Source organism: Amblyomma maculatum, chromosome 8 (genome assembly GCF_055883805.1).
Source record: "Amblyomma maculatum isolate TAMU_Amacu chromosome 8, ASM5588380v1, whole genome shotgun sequence".
Taxonomy (NCBI): Eukaryota; Metazoa; Arthropoda; class Arachnida; order Ixodida; family Ixodidae; genus Amblyomma; species Amblyomma maculatum.
Genome location: NC_139351.1, coordinates 13,330,329 through 13,357,913, shown reverse-complemented (window position 1 = coordinate 13,357,913; position 27,585 = coordinate 13,330,329). Strand labels below are relative to the sequence as shown.

The 27,585-nt window shown below is 43.4% G+C and overlaps 1 protein-coding gene across 1 annotated transcript in view; it reads right to left on the bottom strand.

Moving 5' to 3' along the window:
- The window catches only part of LOC146180563 (asparagine synthetase domain-containing protein 1), a gene marked incomplete at its 5' end in the record, with an annotated part of 59,609 nt that overhangs the window by 17,094 nt on the left and 14,930 nt on the right, over window positions 1-27,585 (bottom strand). Inside the window, 6 exon segments of the mRNA XM_084576074.1 lie at window positions 2,673-2,862; window positions 7,218-7,441; window positions 9,147-9,407; window positions 15,630-15,746; window positions 24,222-24,344; window positions 25,621-25,821. Of these exon segments, the coding sequence (XP_084432200.1) occupies window positions 2,673-2,862; window positions 7,218-7,441; window positions 9,147-9,407; window positions 15,630-15,746; window positions 24,222-24,344; window positions 25,621-25,821 (1,116 nt within the window).

The window sequence follows — 27,585 nt, the reverse complement described above, 5'->3', positions numbered from 1 at the left end:
ATTCTAAAGAACCCTGTCCTGTTACAATCTCTTTATATGCCTGGACCAGCAAAGATTTTACCCACACCCAGGTGCTTTTACCGCAGCAATGGTAGGGCTGCAAGTGAGTGGTCTGACAAGCGAAGAACTTGCAAGGTGCCACTAACGTTTACTGAATTGGTTCAAAAAATAAAAGCACAAAAACACTTCCTTTCCACACTCCAATGCATCACTTTCTTTTGTGCCCCACTGAAGTCTGCTTTGAAGGCAGCATGGTTTTCTACACTGTGTTCTGCTAGTGCTCTCGGGAGCAGTAGGTGGTAGACCACCTACTGCTCCCGACTCCCGAACAGGGGGCTACTGTGTGGCCCCCTGTTCTTTGAAATGCCTTTTATTTTTTTCACTTAACAAGAGTGCTGCAGGTTAACATGAGCAAACTGACATGCTTCCAGAAAAAAAAAAACTGTCACCTCTCCTCTTGTCCCAACACCATGCACAGGCTGCAAAAAAGCTACCAACCGAAACGGCCTAGACTGAAGACCGCATGGTATCTATTTATTTCGAAAGAGCCCCTAATGACCCTCACTATGAGGCTAAGTTAAACGTCTATGTACCAATTTTTTAACTCCCCAGCGCTGCCCTCATTGAAGTGCATTCATTTGAAAACTCCATGTAATGAACAAATTGTGGCTGTTGACCTTGATATAACGAATTCACTGCACCGACTACCTCTCATTTGGTGCTGAATTACTCCTAATTTCGGAGAGCTCCGCAAGTTTCATGACGATAAAACACAAACTGACGTGATGGAAACGCCTACGGACAGTGCTGGCAAAATGAGGAGAAGAGTCCGTTTCTTGGGCCAACATTGGCGAGCGGGCGGAAACATGTGAAGACGAAAGCGTCTCTTCATCCAGCGGCGCCGTGATCGTGCATGCTATTCCCAAAATCCTGATCCTTCCGCTACCTAAAATCCACCACCTAAGTCCCTCATCACCCCTTTCCCCGACCCTGTCATAGATGCATCGTGCAAGCTGCGGCGGAAGTGGAAGTTGCTGGCACAGTCACACCACACCTTCAGAGTGATCATGAAATGTTTAACCGCTTCTATAACTTCGAGTAATGGCAGTTTACTGTTAACACTTTCAGGGCAGTTTCCTTTGTATTCAATTATTGATCTGGTTTCCGTTCCATATGCAAAAGGTGTATATATAATGAAAATTTGGATGCAACAAAAAATCATGGATACTTTACAGTTTTGCTATAACAAGGCTTAACTGAATTACATAGGGGCATGAGAAAAGTGTTGCATAAAAATGCAAACGCGAAAAACTGCAAGGAGTGTCTAACATGTTAGAGGAAACAATGAACAAAGCTAGAAGAGCTCAAAAAATAAATGGGCTACAAGTATCAACATGCACGCCTTTATTGCTTTGTCAAAGGTTGACTGCCGCAAAGAAGGCCTTCAAGTGGCCGGTGCACCACTGGTGCTCTTTGCAAGTCCCAAAGCGACTCAGGCTATGAGAGGCGCCATAGTGGAGGGCACTGGAGATTTTGACTTGCTGGAGTTCTTTAACGTGCATTGACATTGCACAGCAAACGGGTGCCTTGAATCTGGCCGCCATGGCTGGGATTCGGTTTTGCATCCTTGGGCACTGTAGTCGAGCGCCTTAACCACTGCACCACCGCGGTGGGGCGGCTGCACAAAGTTCCTACGAATCTCACAGGCTGCCATATTCAGCTTCAGAATGAACTGCCTAGCACGTTTACTTATTTATTTATTTATTGATACCTCAAAGGCCCCATTTAAGGGGTATTACATGAGGGAGTGGTTGACGAGTACATGAATCATTCGATGAATGATCTGAAGGTTGATGGGTCGGAATGAAGTACGACGGTGTTTGGCAAGTCATTCCAGTCCCATGGGGTGCGAACAAAAAAAGATGACAGATGCGCAGATGTCCGGGCAGGTGGAGGGTAAACGGTCTTTTTATGGTGCGTGCGGCTGGATGTATGGTGGGCGGGGCTGATGACAGACTTGAGCAGGGGGTGATGGTAAAACTTGTGAAAAAGGCAAAGTCTAGCAATTTTGCATCTGTGCGCTAAGTTAGTAAGGTGCGCATTTTGTTTTAGTTCAGTGACACTTACATGATAGGAATAAGCCGAGTATATGAACCTTGCCGCATAAGCTAGTAACTTAACTGATGGGGGAGTTGCGCGCAGTGTTCGCCGAAAAAAGCCGAGCACGCGATTAGCATCGTTAGTTACCTGCGTTATATGATGGGACCAATTCAGATCGCGGGTTAAATAAATGCCTAGGTATTCAAATTTACTCGTTAGGCTCCTTACACCGGCACTGTGCTACCAAAATCCATAAGCTCCTGAAAGGACACCAACTACTTAGATGAAGCATTAGATGTATATTTGCTTTACTACATCAACTTCATTATTATAGATGAACACAGACAAAATGAAATGCACAGGCATGCATTTCATTTTGTCTGTTCAAAACGGGACTGAAGTTTTACTTTGCAGCAGGCTCTGCTTCATTTTGAACAGACTTCTGCCCCTGTTGAGTTCAAATTACATAGAGTGCCAAGTGTACAGCATCTCGGCCCTTCTTTCCTCTCTGCTACATGCAAGTTTGGTACGACAGTGGTGTTTTACGGTACCATAAAAAAAGAAACACAAACCTCAACCAGATTCCAGGCACGGTCGGGAAACACGGCGCAGAGCTCCTCGAAGCCAAGCCTGGCGCTGACGCGATCGGGGGCCTCGAAGGACTTGAACCACCGCTTGGTCTTGCTCTGGCTGTCAATCATGTGCACCTGGTGCTCGAAGGCCACATTCAGCAGATCTATGGGACACCGCTTGGGAAGCAGCCTGCAACCCGTACCACCGTAGAGGAAAGCGTCACATCCATCAAACCCTCACAAGTGAGTCACGCCCACCCTCAGCGGCATTTGATTAGTTGCAGTAGGGCTGTGGTCGATGCGCTATAATCTATCAGTGCTTGTGGCTAACAAACTGCATATGCTTTGCAATCATAGTATGAAAGACACTGAATTCAAACAGGGTTTCGTATGAATGCAACATCCTTCAATTCTATCCCTTAATAACAAATCATATACAGCTTAGAGTTTTTGCAGACTTTTCCTTGATTGCAACATCTATACATTACATCTCTTGATAAAAGAAAACAACTGTAGATTTCCCGAGTACCTACTGTAGTATAACACTCTCTTTCAGGCCAGTCTCGTGCACATAGGGAACCCAAGCTCAAATTTTGCCGCACTGCAGCCGCACAGCATATCTTGCTTGGTGGCGAAATGTGAAACGTCAAGATGTCACTGCAGCAGATGCTCTGCTAGCTTTCTGTGCACGTACGGCGAACTAGTTGTATCAGGCAGTATTTTCACGATAGAGAAGCGCTTCCACCGAAAAAAAAGTGAGTTGCGAAGTAGCGTTGTGTCATGAGCAGCCACAACAGCGCGCGAAACGCTAAAAGACGAGGCCTACATATGAAACTACACAGATTCCTTTGTAAAATTTGCCTCAAGACCTATATTTGACCAAAACGCCTTGTTCGGAGAAGTCTCATATTTTTTATGGAAACGAAAAGAGCCAAGTTCTCCCTTTTGCGCAAACTCAGAAATATAGCCAGTTGACTATGACAGTTTGCAGAGGTATCGAAAGAGTACAATAGTTTAATACCACGCCTATAAAATGAAGGGAATGGAGGATTCTTCTGCGTCTCATTGTGTGTGACTTGTTTTGCTGATTTAATACGCTCTCTCCCTGCTTTGTGAGCACTCTTAAACCAACCAAATCTACAGATATCCAGCGTGCGACGACCGCAACTCGCATGTGTGACCTAAGGGACACCTGCCTTTCATTTCTACCAAGAAAAATTGAAGAAAGAAAGATGTTTTTCCATTAGAAAACATGTCTTGTGAAGAAGCTTACTCACAGATTTTTGCAAATTGGCCAATAACGAAAATATGTTGCAAGCGCAATACAATGGTGCACCTGTAGCTTGACACCACTGACAAGGAACAACCCATCAGCGCTGCAGGTTTCATGAGTGCTAACCTAACATTATCATAAATAAACCACAGCCTGAACAGAAATTAATGAGGTGATTAGCACACTGGCTCTCGCTGAGCTTAGATTTCATCTGCCTCCTGGAACCAGCGAGCCGGTTCTGTCCCCCCTGTAGTGTACGGACAGCACATGACCCATACCTTACCATGCTTAGTCTGCTACGGTGAAGAAACACCTCTTTTGGTCTTTTGACTGCAAGATTTGCTTTAGTAATGTTGTGATATAAAAACAAAGCCATATATGCGTCGTGTGTTACAACCCAAAATGACGGCCAACGAGTGTGCCACTTCAATTCACAGTGCTCATAATGCTTTTGCATATTTGAAACACATTATGATGACAATAAAATTACATAACAAGCTTAAAGGGCAGCTGCATTCCTTTTTGAAAATTCTGCAATACTCAAGGATTCAAATCCATAGAGGCTGTACCTAAGGCATGCAAAATGCTTTTGCGCTAGCATTCAAGCTAATGACATAATCAATGATTAAAACTCGAGCTTCTCCTGACAGCGTTGAAGGACTGTGGAGAAGCTCGGTGATGATGTCACGAACGGCAATATCCGATTATTTTCATTGCCTTCGCCCACACTCTGCGGTTACTTTTCTGATACTACCGCCAAACAACATTCCACGCGCGTTGCTTCCAGTAGCGTTGCTTTTACTTCTTCAAACCAAGTGTTTCTATGCGGGAAATGTAGCAGTACTGTCAATGACGTCATGTGCACCCCACGTGTTGTTGTGCGGTGCAGAGAAGCCTGATAGCTGCCATGGTTTTAATCTTTAATTGTGCCACCGTTTCAAAAGTTGTGCCAAGATATTTACACGCTTAAACTGCAAGCTATAATCATTTGACTCTTCGAAGCTCATCGAAATATAAAAATGGTGCAGTTTCTCTCGAGATGCACTTCCTACACGATGTTGTCGCTCACATGGCAAACACATTTCATGGTCAATGGTGATTCCTCCCTTTCAGTCGTCTGCTCTGCAGTGTGGACTTGACTAAGAAGTTTCTCACCTTTAATTAAGTTTGCCTCATGAAAATTCCAGCAGTCTGGCTAATCTTCAAGGCAGAATGCAGATGGAACATTGTTACGTTCTTGCACGAGTATGTACACATACAAAAGAGAGCATGCGGCAAAAGCAGCAAGCGGAGCCATCAACGTCTTAGTTTGCGATTTTCTGTCACAGATGGCGCAGCATATCACGAGCTGCAGTGCCAGCGATGCTTTGGGAGCCTATACAATAAGCGTTACCAACTAACAGGTACTAGATAGTACATACTGCATGGCACGTAGGGCCCTCGGTTTCATGCATTAAAAATAATTTTTGCCCAGTTTGGAAATGTAAAACTGGGTGTTATGTTTGTTTTGTTACAAATTATATCAAAACCTGGTCCTTCATAAACCTGTTGCACAACTTATTTTTCCCTCTGTGCAGAATGTAAACAGTCACAAATCAGCACAGTTGCCTAACGAAAATAACTGACACCTGACGTATAGTTTTTTATTCCTGTTTCCAAACAGTACCTTTATATTTCCACTGCTAGCAAAGCTGCATATAGGTTAGGCCTGCTATGCGTGTACCCTAAATGGGAAAATCTTCTCGCCATAGTGACTGTTTGAATCCACAACAACTTTAGAGCCATTTAGACAAGTGAGGCATAGCAACTGGGCCCAATTTGGACCATGTCATCTGGATCCACACTTTTAATAGGCATGTATTGTTTGTCTTCATCAGGAAGTAATTTGTCACCTTGCACTAAAATGAAGTTGAATGAGGGTGAAATCTCTGACAGTCAAGCATAGCAACCTACATAACTGTGTCACATGAAATCAAAGTGCAAACATACAGAATAAAGATGGAGTAGGATTTGTGCGTATTTCTTCCTTTGCATATGACACCTACGTGCAGCCAATTGCAGTGGCAAAATGTGCTTCCAAAAGGCCGTTTTTTGTCAGAAATCAAGCTTGGTGAGACTTCTGTAAGATATCCATGAGGTCGTAAAACTGGGAGGAATTTACTGAAAACCAAAGGGCCCCATAAAGTGACAAAACTGTTCTTTGTGATGGAATAAATGACATAAGCCAAGCATTATGTTTCAAACAATGTAAAATTTAATCAGGATGCTTGAACCCCAGCTGCAATGCTCAATCCTGAACACACTGCCTTTGACCAAAGCTTGCAATGCAGTACATGGAGCTAATTGGAGTTAACCCTAACAGGCAGGAAGTGGGTTAGTGCAGTTAACATAGATTTAGTAGACATCAAGAAGAGGTAACGGGAAGGGTGGGCAAGGCATGCAGAGCATAGAGCAAGTGGCTAATTGGAACTTGGAGCAAAGGAGAGAATCACGTGAAAAAATAAAAGTAGTGAAGTAAGGTGGGAGATGAAATTAAAAAATATGCTAGGAAGTAAAAAGGTAGCTGTATCTGACACAGAAAACAATTAAATAGAGGACGATGGAGATGCCTTGGCCTGAAGAGCATGCAGCTGAGGCTGATGATGAAAAACCATTGCCTTGCCACATTGTAGTTCAGGAGGAATAGTGTCCCCTTTGCTACGGTATTTGCTACGTCACTGCAAACATTTATGCCACACTACAGCAGGGCTTAAAGTAAGGGGGGTTTGACCCCCAGTAATATTTAAGAGGGGTCCGAGACCCCCCCCCGAGCTTGAAAGTACCTATAAGGACTGTATGAATACAAAGTAGGCAACCATTTCTTGTTCTTGTCAGTGGTGTAAGCGGAAGATTTCTCCGCTATCGTTTCAACAGTTTCGCAATGAGTGTTAATAAGAACCAGTTCTGAAAACCAGAGATAGAGAAAAATTATGATTTCTCCCCTTTGTATAAAACGATTTGCAAAACAGGCAACCAGCCGCTTCCTCTCTTTCCCTCTTTATTTGCCTCTCCACCAGTGCTCGAATCACTACAGACCCCCCTTCGATGACGTCAGACTTTAAGCACTGCACTACACTATGGAAAAATTGCACTTGTGTTGCCCACCCTAGCCTCCTTTTCCCACCACCTTCTACTGTCCGTAAGGCTCACTTTTGTCAGAACCAGCACAAAAGGAAAAGAGCTCAACACATGAGGTAGTGAAACAAACAAAAACAAATAAAGGATGTGACCACCTGGCGCACAGTGCGGCGATGACCATAGAATCTAGGCCTCCCGAGAAGAGCACCGCTACAGATGCGTGGCTGCACTCGGGAACATCGGCAGGGCTGGAGCGATGCTTGGGCGTGCACAGGTGACAGACCATGCTGTGACTGGAGAGGCGGTGACGGACCGCTTCCATTAACACCCTGTCTAGGTCAGCCACCGCGCTGGCTATTTCCGGGTGGTCACTCAACACCTAGCAGATCAAGGCGGGCAAAAAAAGAAAGAAAACTAGGATAAGATTAGTTGTACAAAAAACAAGCAAACAAAATGTGCGCCCATGACTGTGCTGTCCCTTATGTGTGATTCCGTCCACTCAATGGTAGGGTCCTCTGAGCAGTGTCATCTGGTGACAAAAGCAGAAACATTGTCAAAATGACTAAGAGTACATTTAAAGACCACCATTCTCGTCGCTGCTTATCTCAATGCTGAAACATCTGTTCGAATCCACTTAGTGTAACTTTTCTTTTTTTTACAATTCACAACATTCAAATAAATTACTAACGTTTTTCCTGGGGTGTGTTCCCCTTTAGGTTACATTACATGATGTTTTCGATACTACCGATACTACCTGCTATATAAGCTACCAGCCAACATATAAAGCCCCGTTTTAACCGAGCCGTATCAACATGCTTGCGTGGCCTATGAATAATGTGAATGCAAGGGTTTTGACAGGCTGATTGTAATATCACCCTCCCATATGAAAGAAGATGCCTGAGTTGGCAGCTCCTGCCAAACGTAAAGTCAGTCGTCCATTTAGTGCTTGACCATGTCAGCTGCAAGCTACCGCCTCCCACGATTCTTCTTTCTTCGGACAGGCACGGAGAGGCACTGGACAGGCACGGTGAAATGGACTGTGGCCAATGTAGCTCTCGCTACAAAAATAAATATGGCGCTGAGCCGACACTGCATTTCCGGCCTGTTGCAATGCAAAAAGATTCGCTGGCCTGGCCATTGCACGAGAGCACTATGCTATCACCACAGCAGACCACCCACAACTGCCGGTCTTTTGCATTACGCATAGCATGTTGTATTCACACACTTCCACAACTGTGCCGTGTATCAAACACATTGTTATTGCATTACCATCTTAGGGTGCCTTAAGCGGTCCCAAAATTTGATAGTGTGCCATAAGTAAGGTCAACAGTTCCCAATTTCGGTGATCTTCGCCTGAGACCCAACCTTGAAACCCGAGCCTCAAACTGAAAACCAAGTGAATTGCGGCACTCTAGTTTAATATATCAAATTTCACCAACTTAGCTAAATTTGCAAAATTTTTTTTCTGGTTGTGTGCACTGCTTTTGTTAGTTTTGCATTTCTGCAGAGTAGCTTTGGCTCATTTGACCTTCATTTGTTTATTAAGTTATATGTAATGCTTAAAGACATGACCAGAAACTGCTAGCGTTGAAAGCAAATGTGTGTGTCACTTTGGACCACGAAAGTGCGATGAAGCAAAAGTCTTTGTTTGAAATGCCACTGACTCCTGCTTTATTGTGCCTGCTTCTGTGTCGCCATCGGCCATGACCAGATGTGACGTCATGATGATGTCACATGTGGTTATTATACGTGACCGGATGTGACATCCCGATAATGTCACATTCGGTCGTGGCCAATGATGTCACCAGGTGATGTAACAATCTCATGGTACCCCATGGAATCTCGCGAAGTGTGACACTTCTCGTGGACGGACACTCATGAGCCTATTAAGGCTTTCACCTTAATAAATTTATCCGCTACATGGTGGTGCCAACACAAAGAGCGATTCTTAAAAATCTTTGGACTCCTCATTGACTCCCCTTTCTGAGGTGTGCAGGCACCAAGCAAAGGCTATGCTTGCATTCACAGCCAGTGCATGGTACAAGTGCCAAGGGTAATGAACGGAGCAAGAAAGGACCGCATGCCTTGCGGAAGAAGGACCGCCCCAGAGGAGGCATGGGTGGTGGTCCTTCGCCCAGCTGCTTGTTCAGAGGGTTGCTCAGCCAGGGCTCCACAGGGCACACCAGGCTCTCGCCCAAGGCGGTGGGCTGCCACTCGTCTGGCTGAAATAGGTCCCCTGCGGGCAGCCGGTTCCAGGGAAACAAGCACACGGTCAGGCGCCCCTGTGCCATGCTCTGCTTCAAGTCAATACAGTAGATGCCATTGGCCGGCAGCTCAGTCCAGGTCTGCACCACAGAAAATGGTGTTGAAAAGAAGCGGTATAAGTTACTTAAGTTTCACATTTTGTTTTTCCTCCACTGCTCATGCCTCTATTGGCCAAATGCGATCATGCGGTCGAAAAGTATCTGTGGATTGAGAAGGAGCCAATATCTCCACATTGTTTCATACCATACAGCTGATGAAAGTTTGTTGGTTCACCTAGTACTATTTTCCCTTTCGGGGCATTTATTTTCTCCGTGAGCAATGTCCCAGCAGAAACATGCTTTTGCACCAAAACAGTCAATTTCATGGCAATTTTCCTGCTCTTAATAAAAAAAAGGCACTGGCAACCTGTGGTGTTAACAACTGGTGTTGCTATCCATCTCCTATATCTCTCTGACAATCTTGTCCTGCACTGGATCCCTATCCTCCTGCCACATTTGCCTTCTCTCAAAATCCACCCAACCAGTCACCTGCTTTCCACCACGCATACTTGGCACACACTCATTTACCTCTTCTTAACCTTCAGGCCAACTTTTCTTTCTGTTGCAAGTAACGTTTTTCCTTCCATGGCCTCCTGCTTTGTCCTCAGTTCAAACGCAGCGCTCAGTGTACACTACACTACAAAATGTACAAAGTGATGTCCACCCTAGCCAGTTTAGTTTTGCAGCGACAGCATTATAGATAATTTCCAAAAAGGCTGGCAAGTGAATGCACGTTTGTGATTACGACATGCCACAACTGTAAATCAATAAACGGTCCCAAGCACAGGAGCAGCAGCATTAATGTGGGATTTCTCTTCATGCTGCTAAAGAAAAAAAAAACTTGGGAGACAATCGGCTGGATCACCGCAGTGGTATGCATTGGCAACAGACTTTCAAAATGTTGTATCAGAAAGAGGACCACGTTAAATCCCGCTTCTGCAATGAAGCATTGCAAACTGCCAGATACTTCCATCAAAATTAAATTTACACCAGGCATCCTCAACACATTCGACATACACACCTGCAAACACTTTTAGCTAATTAATGCAGGACTAATATTTCTAGTCAGTGTTTTTAATATAAGCTAAACACAGGCCTCACTTGAATTTTAACTAATGGAGCTTTACTTTGCAAAGAAAGCACTACCGAATTCAAGGTGCAATAAACTAAACTCTGACTGCTCTTCAGTTAATCAATGTGCGCAGCAAAACAGTGTGGCAACTAGTTAATAACTCAGTTAGCTATCTCTACTATGTTAAAACTGCTATTTCACGCTAAGCTCCGAGGTACCTTTGCAGCTAAGCTGAGAAATGTGGGCACAACTGTTCAGAACATGTCTGCCAGTGCACAAGTTATTAATTAACCTGCATCTTGTTTCCAAGGCCCTGCTATACTGCAGTGAATCTTTCTCTGTATTTCACGTGCTCTGATGATCATTGCTGAAAGGCAATCTTTTCACTTTCCAAGACAAGGAACAAACAAAGCTCTCTGGAACTTTTGCGATCACGGCACACTATACGATGCTCCAGATTGTCAGCATTTTGAGAGCGTTCCCCCCCCCCCCCCCCCCCCTTTTTTTTTGAAGAAGAAAGTTTGTTTATTCATGAAAACAGGTATTACATAAATAATACAGAAGGAGGTCCCAGAGCTCAAGGCTGTATCAGGACCTCCTATGGATGGATGTATAAACTTATGAAAAATATTATTGGTACAGCAAAACCGGCGAACACAATCTGGTAAAAACAAAAAAAGTAGGAATTCAATACAAGCTCGAAAATTTCATGCGCGGCCGGTATTGTTAAAATAAAGTATTTGAAAATTATATACAAAATGATACATCTTCCCAACGGGCATATGAAAACACTCATGAATTGAATGTGAACAAAGCGGTATGTATATAAAGAAAAAAATTGTTTGAAAGTTATGTGACACTATTGTGATAATACGAATAACAGTTGTTGTTTAAAACCGGACAGAGATGAAGATTGCTTGACATGAGAAGGGAGATTATTCCAAATTTGTAAAGAAGCAAAAAGAGCCGTGTGCTTGCCGCAGCTTGTTCGAACGGTTGGTAATAGAAAATTGTTGTCCTTAGTAAATCTTGTTTGATTATTATTGGTGAGGGCCTCCCTGTTGATTACAGTTGAAGGTATAGTGTTGTGCACAGCTTTATAAAGTAGGATTGCGAGACTAGAGGTAATCAGGAAAGCGATCGGTAAAATGCTGTGGTCGTGAAGAAGTGATAGCGCTTCGCTGCGGTATGAACTGTAGGTTATTATACGTATGGCCTGATTTTGAAGATGTTGCAGTTGATATTGTTACGGGGATGTGATGGGTAAGTGTTTCCCCATGAAGTGATGCAGTAATTAAAATGACTATGAATGAATGCGTAGTAAAAAGCTATTAAAGTGTCACGATTGAAAAAGGGACGCGCTTTTAGTAGTGCTCTGATGCCAAAGCCACATTTTTGTTTCAGGCTAGAAATGTGCTTATTGTATTTAAGGTTAGCATCCAGAGTAATGCCAAGAAATGTGCAATGTTCTGAAAGTTCAATGCAATGGGAATTAAAAGTAAGTGGTGGGATGTGTACGGGAGCCTTGTGATTGGAGCTGAATACTATGAACGTTGTCTTAGAAGGGTTGATCTGCAAGCAGTTACGATGACACCAGTTTAAAATATTATTGAGATCAGTAGTCAGCATAGATGTTAATGAGTTGATTGATTTATCAGTAGCTAATATAGTAGTGTCATCAGCATAAAGAAACGGTTCTGATTTAGCAAGACAACTAGGTAGATCATTAATATATATTAAAAACAGCAGAAGGCCGAGAATAGAACCTTGAGGCACACCTGTATTGATTGTATTTAAGTTAGAGAGCACATTAGAAATCGACAAGGCTTGTTTTCTGTCTAATAAGTAACTTTTGATGAGATTGAGAGGCGGCCCTACTACCCCTATAGCTTCTAGTTTATTTAGTAATATAGAGTGGATGATAGAATCGAAAGCCTTGGTTAAGTCAATAAATACTGCCCCGGCAAAGGATCCCTTATCCATGGCAAATTTAATTTTGTCAGTGAAGGCAATCAATGCTAAGTTAGTTGAATATCCCAAGTGGAACCCAAATTGATGAGGTGAAAGTATATTGAACTTTGAGAAGTAACTAGTCAGGCGCTGTGCTATGCACCTTTCTATTACCTTGCTAAAAAATGGTAAAATGGCAATGGGGCGGTAATTCGAGATACAATGACGGTCACCCTTCTTAAAAACTGGAATAATCTTAGCTTTCTTTAGCTGAGGAGGAAATAGTCCCGTTTCAAAGATGAGGTTAATAATATAAGAGAGAGGATCGGCAATAAGATGAGCGATCCATTTAATGTTGGTGGGGTGAAGGCGGTCAAGCCCTGCACTTGTCTTTAGATTTAGAATACATGTTTGGATTTCCTGTGCGGTGACAGGAGATAAGAAAAATGATTCTGGGCAGCGTGAGAAAGATGAAAGATGAGCATCAATTGGCAACGAGGTGTGATTGCAGTAAAAATCGTTGAATAAGTTTGCAATATCAAATGGATGGTCGTAAACGGTGCCTGACGGCATGATTATTTTTTCAATTTGTAAATCATGGGTTTGTCTGTTTAAAAAAGTATTGAACACTTTCCATTTTTCCCTGTGGTCATTTCCAAGCTGGTGAATTTTTGATTCATAATATTTCCTTTTGGCTTCTTTAAGTAATCTGCTGAGCATGCTACTGTAAGTGCTGTAGCGGGACTTGAGTTTGAGGTTGAAAGGTCTCTTTTTGACTTTCTTGTAAAGATTGTCTTTCTTAAGCATTGAGTTAAGCAGGCCGGTTGTTAACCAAGGGTTATGTGGGGCGGAATATTTTTTACGACATTTAACGGTCTCCGAAGAACTGTTCAGGCAGTGTTGTAAGGCGGTAGAAAATGTTTCGAAAGCGATCGCTGCATCTGTTGCTGACTTTAAATTCGTCCAGTCGTGATTAGAAACTTTAAGAAATAAATTGGTCTTTATTAACCACAGTCCTATAAAATACTTTTTTGCTGCTGGATAAGCTGGAATGAAGACGAAAGAAAATGGGGTAGTGGTCCGTTATGTCAACATCAAGGACCCCGCAGTCTTGTGGAGAAATAAAGTTAGAAAAAATGTGGTCGATGAGCGTGCTCGGCCCTCCAGGGACACATCTAGTTGGCAGCGTAATTGCAGGCTCGTATCCGAACCTGAGGAAGCAGTTCGAGTAGTTGACACTGGCAGGATTGTTTTCCTCTAAAAGGTTAATGTTGATGTCACCCATTATGACCACATTTTTTCCCTCTGATGATAAAGTAAATAAAATCTCGTGAAGTGAAGAGCAAAAGTCGCTCATTGATGACGATGGGGAACGATATAAACATCCAAGAATAAACCTATGCTGACCTGTGGGCAGGGAAAGTTCGGTTACCTCTATCCACACAGATTCACAGTCAGCAATGCGAATATCAAGATCTGACCTTCTTGAGTAGTTTAGATTTGGCGATATGAAAATAGCGGCACCACCGTGCGGCTTCGATGAGCGATAACAGTATTCTGAACAGTAACCATATGGGCTATATAAGTTTTTATCGTCGGGTGATAGCCACGTTTCCGTTATGCAGATGAACGAGAAGTGATGTTCAATAGAAGATAATAGCGCATAAATATCATGACAATGCTTTCTTAGGCTTCTGGAATTGAAATGTATACTAGATAAGTAAGAACCATCAAGAAACTGGGTAAGCTGATCAGGCGAGAAGTAACTTAACATGCTAGTAGGAAACAAAAAAGAAGCTGGCAGTGTGCTATTACACCAGTCTAGCGAAAAACAGCCGAATCGGCCTCGGAGCGGATACGGAAAGCGGTTCCTTCAGGCGTTTGTCGAGCTTTAATTTGGCAGTTATCCACCCACAAGAACTTCCAGCTCTTTTCTTTCTTCAGTTTCAAAGCCCTGCCAAACAGCCTTTTATTTTCTGGGGTCAATTGGTCGTTGACAAACACTGGGTTCGGGCTTTCTCCGGGAAAACCAAGATCAGCTGTGTTGAGTCGCGCCTTCCGTGCTTTGCTCACAAATTCTTGTTTCTTTATCTCTGTGCAGAAGCGGGCTATTATGTGTTTGGTCCCTATGACTATATTCAAAATGAGGGCGGCAGTGTGTGACGGCCATTATGATGTCAGCCGATTGTCAGCACACTTGCTCCTATCGCCACTGCATATTGCCGTTCCCCGAAACCTGCAGCAACAAAAGTGCTAGGTGCGTCACTCAAAAATAAAACACAACCTTACGTTTTGTTTGAGCATGAAGTGCAGTATGAAAATTGAAACTCAATATTAATAAAATAGTTTTTTGCATTGAAATTACTTACAGTAAAGAGCGTAATACATCGGTGGCGTCTGTCACGCCATCTTTGCGACGTTGAATAAGGTAACTTGAAAAATTGCCGCAGCGTAAATTCATAAAAAAGAGTTTAAAGTTAAAAGGCGATTGTTGATGAGAGCTGTCTCTGAACGCGACCTAAAGGTAACATACACTCACTGAAGACAGGAATTGATTACGGTGAAGAAATTGTATAGTGTAACCATTGTCATACTATCACACCCTGGCTGCGTTTGTGGCTGGTTTTGCTGCTGTTAAGAACAAAAACACCATATTATGCAACCTAAAGGGGAACATACCAGGAAATATGGTCGTAATTTATTTGAATGTTGTGAATTTAAAAAAAAAAAATTGTACCAACAGGAATCGAACACGTCTTACAATCAGGTACGTGGTGTTAATCCATTGCGCCACAGGAGTGGCGGGTAGTGTGGTCTTTAAATGCAATCTTATTCGTTTCGATTCAACATACTAAAGATGGCGCGACAGCCGCAACTGGCATGATCAGAGGATTACTGCAAGCAATTTTAATCCAGCAAACTATTTTATTGCGCATGCATTTTAGTTTATGCACTGCAATATATACTCAAAAGAATATATAGCTGTATTGACTTCCTTTTTTGTTGTGTTTTATTTTTTAGTGACGCCGCCCGGCACTTTCGTTACTGCAGTTTTGAGGAAATGGCAATATGCATCGCCACCAATGAGCTGTTCTCCTAGTGCCAGGCTGATTACTGCGTGCAGTCTTAATATCCTGCCTGTCATCACCACCATGTGAGAATGTGTCCAGGTAGGAGAGGTGTGAAGGCATGTACACAAAATGAAAGGAAGAGTTTTGAAAAAAATGCTCAGGCTAGCATACCTCATTTGGCCTGGGAGCCACAGAGGAGGCAAGCTTAAGGCTGGTCCCTTTTACTTGGTACAGCAGGCTTCGACGACCAAATACATCACGCCCAAACCAAAGCTGCTGCTCATTCCTCTGTGAAAAGCAAATAAAACACCAGCGATAAACAAGTGCTTTATAGCCCAGATTCTGAGATGTGCTGCAAAAGCTGAACATCAACGGAAGCTGCTATGGTAGTACACAATTACTGCTTCTAAATGATTAAACATCTTGTCATTTTATGCTCATTCACCGCTAAAGCAAGCAAACCTCGGTCACACCACTATGAAAAAAGGGAAAGTGTGACACAATTGGTTAGGACAATAAGCTCTATTAGGGCTTTTTAAGGCAAAGCCTTTATTGCCTCATCATTGTCGTCAGCAAAAGTGTCACATTTTTGCGGCGGCTTTGATTGGTCGAGACGGGATGACGGCCTGTAGGTCTCGACCAATCACAGAGCACCATCACAGTATGCGCGAATGAGTGCCTTATATGGTCATATGCCAATCAATGATCAATCACTAACTAATCATGAATTAACCAATTACTAATTAATTACACATCAATTACTAATTACTAATAAATAATAACAGATTAATTACGAATTAATTGCATATTATAATTATTGATTAATTATTAATTATTAATTAATGCCGCACACCCGGTAGAATCAACCACACAACAATAAATGAAGAATAACTGCGAAGATACAAGGAGCGCGATCTCGTCGTTGCCTATCAGAATTCACTGAATAAATGCATTCGCAGAATTTGAAAGAGTAGTTGCTCGCTTTACTCGTAGCAGCATTCATTGCTACATGCGCAACAGTCGTGTAGCAGAATACAACACTCAGGCTTTCGCCTTTCATCACTTTAGTCGCCAAAGTGGCCTCGAATTTTTTTGCATGTTCATGAAAGCCGTTTTCTAACAGGAGCATTTGAAATTAAAGCTGCACGCTCGTCAGCTTAGTAGTGTTAGAAGTTTTGTGTTTTTGCTCGAGCATAACTGAGTGATTAGAGGCCAGGAAACCAGAGCTCTTATGTTATATGGGTTGTTTTAGGGAAGATGAACCAGAATTTCAGTGCACTAACAAGAACCCGCGACTCATCCTGTTGAAGCCTCTGGAAGGTGGAAGTTGCAGGCGGTGGATGACAAGGCCGGGCACTCACTGGATTGCGTGACATCATGAGAATACATTGCATGGACACAGTGCCAAGAGTTGCCAGCTCGGGTAGCTCTTTTGAGATGGGAGGGTGAAATGAATGATGGTGAGGAGGATAGGGACAACAGCTTCACGTCAGCTGCAGCCAACGGGAGGAAAGTGGGTCGCATCACCTGTAACCAGCAATGGGAATGAGCTGGTGTTGCATCAACTGCAGCCTGAGGAGTGAGACTGTGTGTCGTGGGATATAATTCACTGTGCTTTAGCTGGCTCTCTTGAATAACTCATGTGCTGAAGTGCTATGCAGCAACCGATAAATCAGGGATGAGGCTGGTTCATTACATATTCTAAGCCTGAATGTCAGTCTCAGCTAAACAAGGACAAAATGTACTGCAAGCTGCATTTAGCTTTGCAAGTAAATTGAGAGTCGTTTTATTTGCACAAATGGGTGCTTGAACTGTAAACATTTTGGGATCCCTCTTCCATTTACAACTGTGCGTGCTCTTTTCCATTTGTTTTGGTCAATGTGCGTGCAGCGTGCAGTGTGAATGCACATGACTGAACTGACAGTCACGGGGGCAAGATGTGATCGACGCAGTAGGGAGGGTAGATAAGGTTGGTTGAAGTGAGGTATGAAGATTTCGGATGGAGCCCTGCTGCGGCGATTGCGCGGTCGGCATGTACCAGGGGGATGTACACGAATGGTGAAGTGGAGCCCTACCAGGACGAAGACTGAAGCGGTGCCCCCTGGGATAGGTTAGGCATTTTGCATGAGTTGCTGCCGTGCAAGGAGCAATGTTTCTTGTGCTGCTTGGAACCCTTTGACTGTGTCGCATCGCCCTACTTGTGCTGCAGTTTTTTTTTTTTTTTTTTATCTTGCCGCATTGAAACCCGGATCGCCGTTGTGCTTTAATCTTGGCATTGCGTTGTTGAGTCTCGGCCACATGCTTTGCTTCACAGCAGCGTCCAATGTTGTGGCTTTGCAAAGTGGTTTTTGTTTATGCGGATAAACTGGCATCTTTAGAAGACTGGATTTGTTGCTCACTAGATGAGACTATGGCTTGCGGGCCCATTCTTTAGAAGACGGGGCATTCAACATGGCGCCTGTGGCCCTGCAAACCAGTGCTGGTTACTAAACTGGTCAACTAATTTTTAATAACTAGCTCTAGATTATTACCGTCAGGTACTTTGTTACAATTGGAGATTTGCAGCACTGCACTCGCCACTGCTGTGGTGAACATTTGTTGTACCATGGCAGAGAGAGTAATCATGCTTTCAAAACCTTAAAATATGATGTCTCAATGATAGATGGCAACATATACTTGATTACAGTCAGGTGCCCAACTGTAATACTAAAGAAACTGACCATAAGAGTCAGCTGAGCAGCTTACTGGTCAGTTAAAATGCTTTGCTTCCCAATATCCACTAACAATGGTGTTAAAATGCTGCAGAAGTCGTCTCGATGCCTAAAAAAGCCTACTTAAAAAACTTCTGGTTTGTCTCTGCAGAACCATTTCCATGTAAGGTCTTTATACATGAGGAGAGCTGCACACATAACGCATAAAAAAATTGTGGTGAAAATGAAGCCTCGCCTTAAACGGTACAAAGTGATATTATTAATGGCTCCCGTATGCGACGCCCCTTGCAGATTCTAGATCGCTTATACCCCATTTGCTACTTGCTCACTTACTCTGTGCTCTACTATTACCCCATACCTACTATGGTCGTAACCTGCCCAGCTTTGCGAAAAACCCAACTAGAGATACCTATAAACAAATCTGAACCGTGCAGATGTGCCTTTGTGGCCTTAGAGTTGCGTCTTCCTCCTCACCCCAGAGTTTTAGAAGGTTCACTTCCCCATTTCACAATTTCATCACAAATGACATGCCAGAATTAACAGCGCTTGCTGATTTGGCCATGTCATGTGGTCTCATGACATTGCACGACCTGTGCAACGTCAACAAGGCCACCTAGTGCCCAGCCATGTAACCGGTCTGCTCATCATCATCATCATCATCAGCCTGATTATACCCACTGCAGGGCGAAGGCCTCTCCCATATCTCTCTACTTAACCCGGTTCTGTGCTAGCTGCATCCACTTGACCCCTGCGAACTTCTTAATCTCATCCGCCCACCTAACTTTCTGCCGCCCCCTGCTACGCTTTCCTTCCCTTGGAATCCAGTTTGTTACCCTCAGCAACCATCGGTTATCATCTCTTCGCACTACATGTCCTGCCCATGTCCATTTCTTCTTCTTAATTTCCACTAGAATGTCGTTAACTTGAGTTATTTCTCTGACCCACTCTGCACGCTTTCTATCTCTTAATGTTACCCCTACCATTTTTCGTTCCATAGCCCTCTGGGTTGTCCTCAACTTAAGGGGGGACGCGGGTCTTAAACTGGTCAAAAATGGGCGAAAAATTGATTTTGAGAAAAATGCATTTTCGGAATGTCTGTACCTTTGAGCACTAGCCTTAAAAATATCAACACTGAATTCGATCGGGAAATGCGGTAAAATCGACTTTTAAAACGCCACGGGAGCCTCGAAATGGCCAAAAAAGGGGTGAAAATTGTTCGAACTTCCCGCGCGCGCCGCGGGTGAAGCAGCCGGCTGGCCGCCGCCATCTTGGACTTGTTTTGAAGCTTGTTTCTTTGTGCGCATTTTGCGACATCTCCAAATGACGTCGCTCAAACAGAACGACCACCGTCGCGGGTTTTCCGAAAGCCGTTTCCGGTCCGCTGATTGGCTGGAGCGCGCGCTCGCGAAGCGAGCCCCTCGTCTCGCGCTTCCCATTGGCCAGCGCGACTGACGCCATTTTTTTTGTTTGTTTGTTTTTAACGTTCTTCGTCGCGGCTGCTGCTTCGCTCGTTTATGATGCGCTTTCGCGATCGTTATCAGTCGTTCCCGCAGCCGGTGCTGGTCTTTAGACGTAGCTCGGTAGACGTAGCAGTATCAGGAGTGTATTGAAAACGGAAGCGCCTAGCGAGTGCGCGTCGAAGAACGAGTGCGGCGGCGCGCTGCCAGGGTCGCGCGGCGTGTTCTCGACTTAGCTGCAGCACGTCCGGCGGCATATAATCGTTTGCGAGCGGTTCAGAGGCATCAAAGATAGCATCGATAGATTTAACTGTTCAGCTGATACTCATGGTCCTCACCGACGCTACCACTTCGTTGCTTTTTTATCGCGTCGCTTCAGACGACAGGCGAGCCTGACATCGCGCCGTTGCCCGCGTTCATTTTCCGCGGACGACTTCGTTTTTTTTTTTTTTTTTTTTTTTTTTTTTTTTTTTTTTTTTTTTTTTTTTTCAGACTGTAAGTAATCGCGTCACTGCGCTCAAGGGGTGTGAAAGTTCGAGCTTTAGCTCCAGCAAGGGACTCCGCGTGCGGCCCTGCATGCGCTGTACAGCAAAGTAGCGAAGTTTCATTCTGCAACATTAGCCAATTTATTAGGTCATTCCAGTATGCCGCTGTGCTTCAGCCTTAAACTTTGTGCAGGTTTATTAATATTGCAAGACCGTTTTATCGTAATTTTGAGTATCTGTTTGCCTTGAAGGGCACTGCCACAGGCATATGAAGTTGTAAATAAAGCTTCTCCCGCTGGTTCTAGTGGCGGTATATTTAGACTTTGTGGCAAGCTTTTACCAGTATTTGGGGAGGGTACTGTTATATGTTTAGTATATAGCCTTCCTCATAAAGAACAAAGCCTCACAACGATTGCATTTATATTACCATAGCTGCAGTGTAGCAAAAGTTAAAGGTTGTCTCAAAATGCAAATACGTTTTTCTCAGTGCTGTTTCTGGACACTGCACTCAGCCTTACTGTGCTTTTTCTCTACATTGTCGCCGAGTGACAATGACAAATTTAGCACCACTGCAGTCATATTGAAAAGATCAGGGGGTGATCCAACACTTACATCACTCTATCGAGATTTTTCAAATTGCCATTAAAATAATATTGCATGTCAAAAAATTTTGCTGATTTCCTAATGCATACACTACCTTGGCCATGGGTAATGGTGATATTTTCAGTTTTAGTTGACATATTCAAAATTCAAAGACAGTTTTGGAAATGGGAAGAGCATGACATTTTTGGTGAGAAATATCACAGTGAGGCTACTGATTGTTCAAGTTATAATATGTGGTCAAACTTCAAATGCCGTTTTCTCAGTTTCATATTTTTGGTCGATCTCTACAGTCTTACGCAGGGTTTTGATAACTTCTTTTTAGTTCACACAAATAACTTTGGTACCATTTTCTTCAGAGAGAAATGAATTACCCGATGACATTTTTAGTTTTTTAGTTTAGGCAATAGATAAATGTCAATTTGAGATTAGCTTAATGAGTTCGTTTCAAATAATGCAGCCTTTTACTCTCACCATAATATGTGAGAATGACATGCCTTTTTGAGGAAAACGAAGGATGTCATCGGGTATGGGAAGACTTTGGCTATCAATCTATGTAATTAAAAGCAACGAAATGCAATGAGAAAGTTCATTAAAGCTGCGTAAGAAATTCACTAATTATGCTCTGGACTTTGTTGGATAACTTTTGATCTAATACCACCAGCTGAATTATAATTACATTTTTGAAATCAGGAGAGAAAACCACATCTGTGTGCAAAGTTTCGTGAGATTCTAGCCATAACTAAAAAAGTTAGTTTTAAGACCCTCGTCCCCCCTTAAGTAGAACTCTCTTGGTTAGCCTCCACGTTTCAGCCCCATAGGTGAGTACAGGCAAGATGCAACTGTTGTATACTTTCCTCTTGAGCGATACCGGTAAGCTGCTAGTCATAATCTGCGAGTGCTTGCCAAATGCGCTCCATCCCAATCTTATTCTTCTTGTTATTTCCTTTTCATGATCCGGATCTGCGGTTACTACCTGTCCTAAGTAGATATATTCGCCTACTACTTCCAGTATTTCGCTACCTAATGTAAACTCCTGTTCCTTCCCGAGGCTGTTGAACATTACCTTAGTCTTCTGCATATTGATTTTCAAGCCTACCTTTCTACTTTTCCTGTCTAGGTCATCAATTATTATTTGCAGTTCATCTCCCGAGTTGCTTAGCAAGGCAATGTCATCAGCAAATCGCAGATTACTGAGGTATTCTCCATCTACCCTTATCCCTAACTGCTCCCATTCCAAGTCTCTGAATACTTCCTCTAAACAAGCTGTGAATAGTACTGGGGAGATTGTGTCTCCTTGCCTAACACCTTTCTTTATGGGAATTTTGTTGCTTTCTTTATGTAGAACTATGGTTGCTGTGCAGCCACTATATATATCTTCCAGCACTTTCACGTACGGCTCGTCTACCCCCTGATTTCGCAATGCCTGCATCACCGCCGAGGTTTCAACTGAGTCAAATGCTTTTTCGTAATCAATGAATGCTATGTATAAGGGCTGGTTATATTCCGAGCATTTTTCTATCACCTGATTGATGGTATGGATATGATCGATAGTAGAGTACCGTTTCCGAAACCCTGCTTGATCCTTTGCTTGACTGCAGTCTAAGGTTGTCCTGATTCTATTAGCGATTACCTTAGTAAATACCTTATACGTAACAGAGAGTAAGCTGATTGGTCTGTAATTTTTAAGGTCCTTAGAGTCCCCTTTCTTGTGAATGAGGATAATGTTTGCATTCTTCCATGCTTCCGGTACCGTCGATGACACCAGGCACTGCGTATACAGGGTGGCCAGTTTTTCTAGCACGATATCCCCCCCGTCCTTCAGCAAATCTGTAGTTATCTGATCCTCTCCAGCTGATTTCCCCCTTTTCATAGTTCTTGACCTCGTCCTTCGTCACTGGTGGAACGTCTGACTGTTTTTCCCTACCGCCAATCTCATTACGGTCCTGACTACTTTGGCTACTGTAGAGATCTGTATAGAACTCCTCGGCTACTTTGACTATCTTGTCCATATTAGTGATGACGTTGCCCGCCTTGTCCCTTATCGCATACATCTGGTTTTTGCCTATGCCCAATTTCGTCTTTACCGTTTTAAGGCTTCCCCCGTTCTTTACAGCATGCTCAATTTTCTCCATGTTATACTTCCTTATATCGGCCACCTTGCGCTTATTGATTAGCTTTGATATCTCGGCCAATTCGATCTGGTTTGTTGGATTGGAAGCTTTCATACTCTGCCGTTTCTTAATCAAATCTTTCGTCTCCTTAGACAGCTTACCGGTATCCTCTCTAACTATCCTACCGCCTACTTCTACCTTGCACTCAGTAATGATATCTCTGAAATTATTGTTCCTTGCCTCTAGGGTAATGTCGCCATCCTCAGTTAGAGCTGAATACCTATTCTGTAGCGAGATCCTGAACTCTCCTGCCCTCCCCCTCACCGCTAATTCGTTGATGGGTTTCTTTCTTACTAATCTATTGCGTTCCTTCTTCAGATTTAGGTTAATTCGGGACCTCACCATCCTGTGGTCACTACATCGAACTTTCCCGATTACCTCTACATCCTGCACAATGGCGGGGGTTGAACACATTATGAAGTCGATTTCATTTTTAGTCTCTCCGTTAGGACTTTTCCATGTCCATTTTCGGTTCTTCCGTTTGCTGAAGAAGGTATTCATGATTCGTAAGTTATTGCGCTCTGCAAACTCAACTAGTAACTCCCCTCTGCTATTCCTAGAACTAATGCCATAGTCACCTACTGCCTTGTCTCCTGCCTGTTTTTTCCCTACCTTGGCATTGAAGTCGCCCATTAGTACAGTATACTGCGTTTTTACTTTTCGCATTGCCGATTCTACATCTTCATAGAAGCTTTCAACTGCCTGGTCATCATAACTACATGTAGGTGCATAGGCCTGTACAACCTTCAGTTTATACCGCTTATTAAGCCTAATTACGATGCCTGCAACCCTCTCATTAATACTATAGAATTCATCTATATTACCCGCTATATACTTATTGACAAGGAAACCTACTCCTAGTTGTCGCCTTTCTGGTAAACCTCGATAACACAGTACATGCCCATCCTTCAGTACAGTATATGCCTCATTCGGCCTCCTAACCTCACTAAGCCCTATGACATCACATTTCATGCCCTCTAGTTCCTCTAACAGCACTGCTAAACTAGCTTCACTAGCTAGAGTTCTAGCATTAAACGTTGCCAGGGTCAGTTTCCAATGGCGGCCTGTCCAGCGGAGCCAGGCTTTCTTAGCACCCCCTGCTGCGTCACAGGTCTGACCGCCGCCGTGGTCAGTTGTTCCGCAGCCGCTGGTGACTGAGGGCCGGGGTTTTATGGTCTGCTACCACCTGTCATAACCATGCCATATTTTGTGGAGACTAGGTCATCAAAGCTACTGCGTTAAAGAAAGAAAAACCTTTGCCTCCTCACCTAAGAAGTGAAGGGCAATGGTGATGGCAGTGATCTTCAGCGGTTATTGAGGTAAACGGATATCCTACCTTGAAGTACACAAATGCCCATGGTCCCTCAATGTACGATATGGTGTTGAGCAGCTCCGATTCAGAGGCACAGTGGGACAGCTGGTGCAGGAGAAAGTTGGTGTCACCTTCTTTGTCTGAAATCTGGAACAGCAAAGGAGAGGCATGTAATATTGTTTTTTTTTTTTTTATAAGAGGTTCTTAGCACTTTTTCAGCCATGACTATGATGCATGCAAAAATACCAAAAATATGTGAAATATGTATGGAAAAATACACCGCTTGGCTAGGAATTCCCAACAATACTAAACTACCTAGTATCTGTCTATGATTGTGTACCAAAATGCTGCCGGAAAGAACATACTGAATCTCCGTGACATATTCACAAACTGAAATGCCTACACTGACACAATGCATGCACCAGCACCTCCAGTTTAAGGTGCTATAGGAAAATACACCGAATGATGCAATTACTCCTGCAGCAAGAAATCTACACAAGACACGTAATAACAAGCGGCAATCACCATCCCATATTTCAACAAAAAATAACCCTTTTCAGAACAGTTGCTTGTTCGGCTAGTTGGATCATGGTTTCTTGTGTAACAGCGTGAACAATGTAGGGAATAGACGATGACACAGAGAAAAGAGTGCTCACTTGTTCTTTTTATTTGCTAAGATGCCATGCTTAAGTACGAAACAAAGAACCAGCAGGAAAGGGAAAAATTGGGGAGGTTTCTTACCTTCATAATTTTTTTACTTTCCCTGCTGGCAAAGATGTGCATGTTTCTTATTTTCCCAATTTTTCCCCTTTCCTGCTGGCACTTCATTTTGTACTTAAACATGGAATCTTCAACAAAAACTCTTCGAAGTCAGCGCTCTTTTCTCCGTGTCTGTCGTCATCCTTTTGCTACACTGTTTGCGCTGCTACAGAAGAATCCATTTTCAACTGCATGCCACAAAATGTCAGCCCAGTGGGCTGTGGAGAAGGTATTTTCATGCGAGTTTGTTCCACATGACTAGGTAGAAAACTCATTATCAGAACTGTCGCTGCATTATTATTCACAGGCAGGTGCAGGGTTCGTGGCACGTGGAAACAAATAGAGATGATGATGATGATGGACGTCATTCAGCATCAGAATTAACAGAGATGGCTTTGAGCAGCTCACAAAACTATTGCAACAAAGAGAAAACAAAATGTCTACATGTAGAAACCACATAAACAAGGACAAAGCCGTTTCAAAGACTATGATTATCTTATTAAACTGATTATACCATGAGGATGATATTTGTTCAGGCGAGGCTTCACCCAGGTCCACACAAGGGCAGGTTGTACTTCCTTCGTTTTCTGACCCAGCCATGCCCTGTCTGCAGTGAGTGGGTGGTTCAGTCGAAGGAGGCAGCAGTGTATGCAAATGGGTTCACCTTGAGCCCTCCAAATATCTCTCCGTTCCAGGCCAGCAGGTTTCCCAGCTCATCCTTGGCTGGCTGCAGGGTCAGCTGGCGCCCCCTCAGGCCCAGCACCGTTGCCAGCAGTGTGAACCGAGCCGCACTGCCCACTTTCACCTCCTCCAGCTGGCATCCCTCAGGGCCCCGACGCCTCAGCAGCTCAACCGTCTCGGCACTCTGCGAGACAGCCAGGAGAAGCAACTGCTATCACCTACACTAATGTGCAACGGGCAAGATGTGCACACTCATGGGGAAACAACAAAACATTTGGGGTGGGGGGAAACAGAAGCTCCGCCTTGAGGGGTATGACGCGACATTGCTAATGGCTCCTGTTTGCATGCATACTCTGACACTCGCTTAATTTCTAATCCTTTAATTTGTACCTCACCTACCTGTCTGAAATTTGAGCCCCGAGTTAGAAGCTCCTCCCATGTCACATAGTCTCGTGACATTAAACTACCCAGCAACCTTAATAAGTATGTGACTACGTCACCTGACAAAGCCATGTCCCTGATTTTTCCCCCGCCATGCCGTCAACGCTGAATTTTCTGCAGGACAAAGCCTTTAACACTGTCGCATTAAAAGGCAAAGTAATTGCCTCATTCCAGGCAGACATGCCAACCTCATCATACTGTGCCAAGAAGGAAGGAGTGAACAAGAGGTTAACGAGAACGCACTGCAGTGGAGGGCTCTGCGCTAATTTCAAACAACTAGAGTACTCAAACAACTAGAGTACTTTAAAAGGGCGCCAAAAAACACTTGAATAGTTCAGACTGTTGCTCAGAAGTCAAAGACATTTATTAGCAAAACATTTTTTCCTCCTCCCTTTACTGATTCAAACTAGCAACATTGGTGGTGGAGAGGAGATTGCAAGTGGACGTTGATGTCATGAGATCTGCACCCAAATGAAAGCTCAAGGCCACTGCGGCTTAGTTTAGGAAAATGGCGTGTCGGGGTAACATAACTTTCTTTTTTCAACTTCTTTCAGAAGCTTTAGCAAACCGGGATTGTAAAAAGGAACAAGGTGTTGATTGATTAACGCTCTGATTTGATCAGTTTGGCAGCCTTATACTGCTATGTGCTTGCCTTCCTGGTTCGTAGAGTAATGTCCCAGATAAACAGTGCCCCAAGGTTCGAACCCGAGACCAGTACAAATTTTTCTTTCAACTTTAAAGCTTCAGTGAAAGCCATACAGCTTTCTTCTGCCGCTGCATGGATATGCTCAGGTGATCTGTAATGAATAATTATTGCCTCATTACATTTGTGAAATTGTAAGGAAAACCAGGTCTAAGAACCAACAACAAGAGCTCAGTGGTTATGCCATACTAGTCTTGACAATGTAATGTCACTACCCAATTGCAGACGGCAGCGCGATTTGTGCAAAGCTTATAATCGCAAAAATAAGAATGATTGCGTGTAGAGACTTTACCCTTTATTATTAACAATCTCATCATTGTCTTGACCACTTCAGGTACTGCAGTCAGACATTCCACCAGTAATGAAGGATGAGGTTAAGAAAGCTTAAGAAGTTATAAAATAAGGGGAAGGCAGTTGGAGAAGACTGGGCAACTACAGATCCCTGGAAGGACGGAGGCAAAAATTGTGCTAGAAAAACTGGCCACCCTGTATACACAATGCTTGGTGACATCGACGATACCGGAATCATGGAAGTATGCTAATATTATTTTAATTCATTAGCATACTTCATTTTAATTCATTAGCAAAGAGGGGATGCTGGGGACTTGCAAAATTACAGCCAAATCAGCCTATTATTCGTTACGTACAGGGTATTTACTAAAGTTATCGCTAATAAAAACAGGCTCACCGTCGACTTCAATCAACCAATAAAGCAGGTTTTCGGAAAGGGTATATTCATACTATCAACCAGGTGATAAAAAAATGCTTGGAACATAACCAGTCCTTATACATAGCATTCATTGA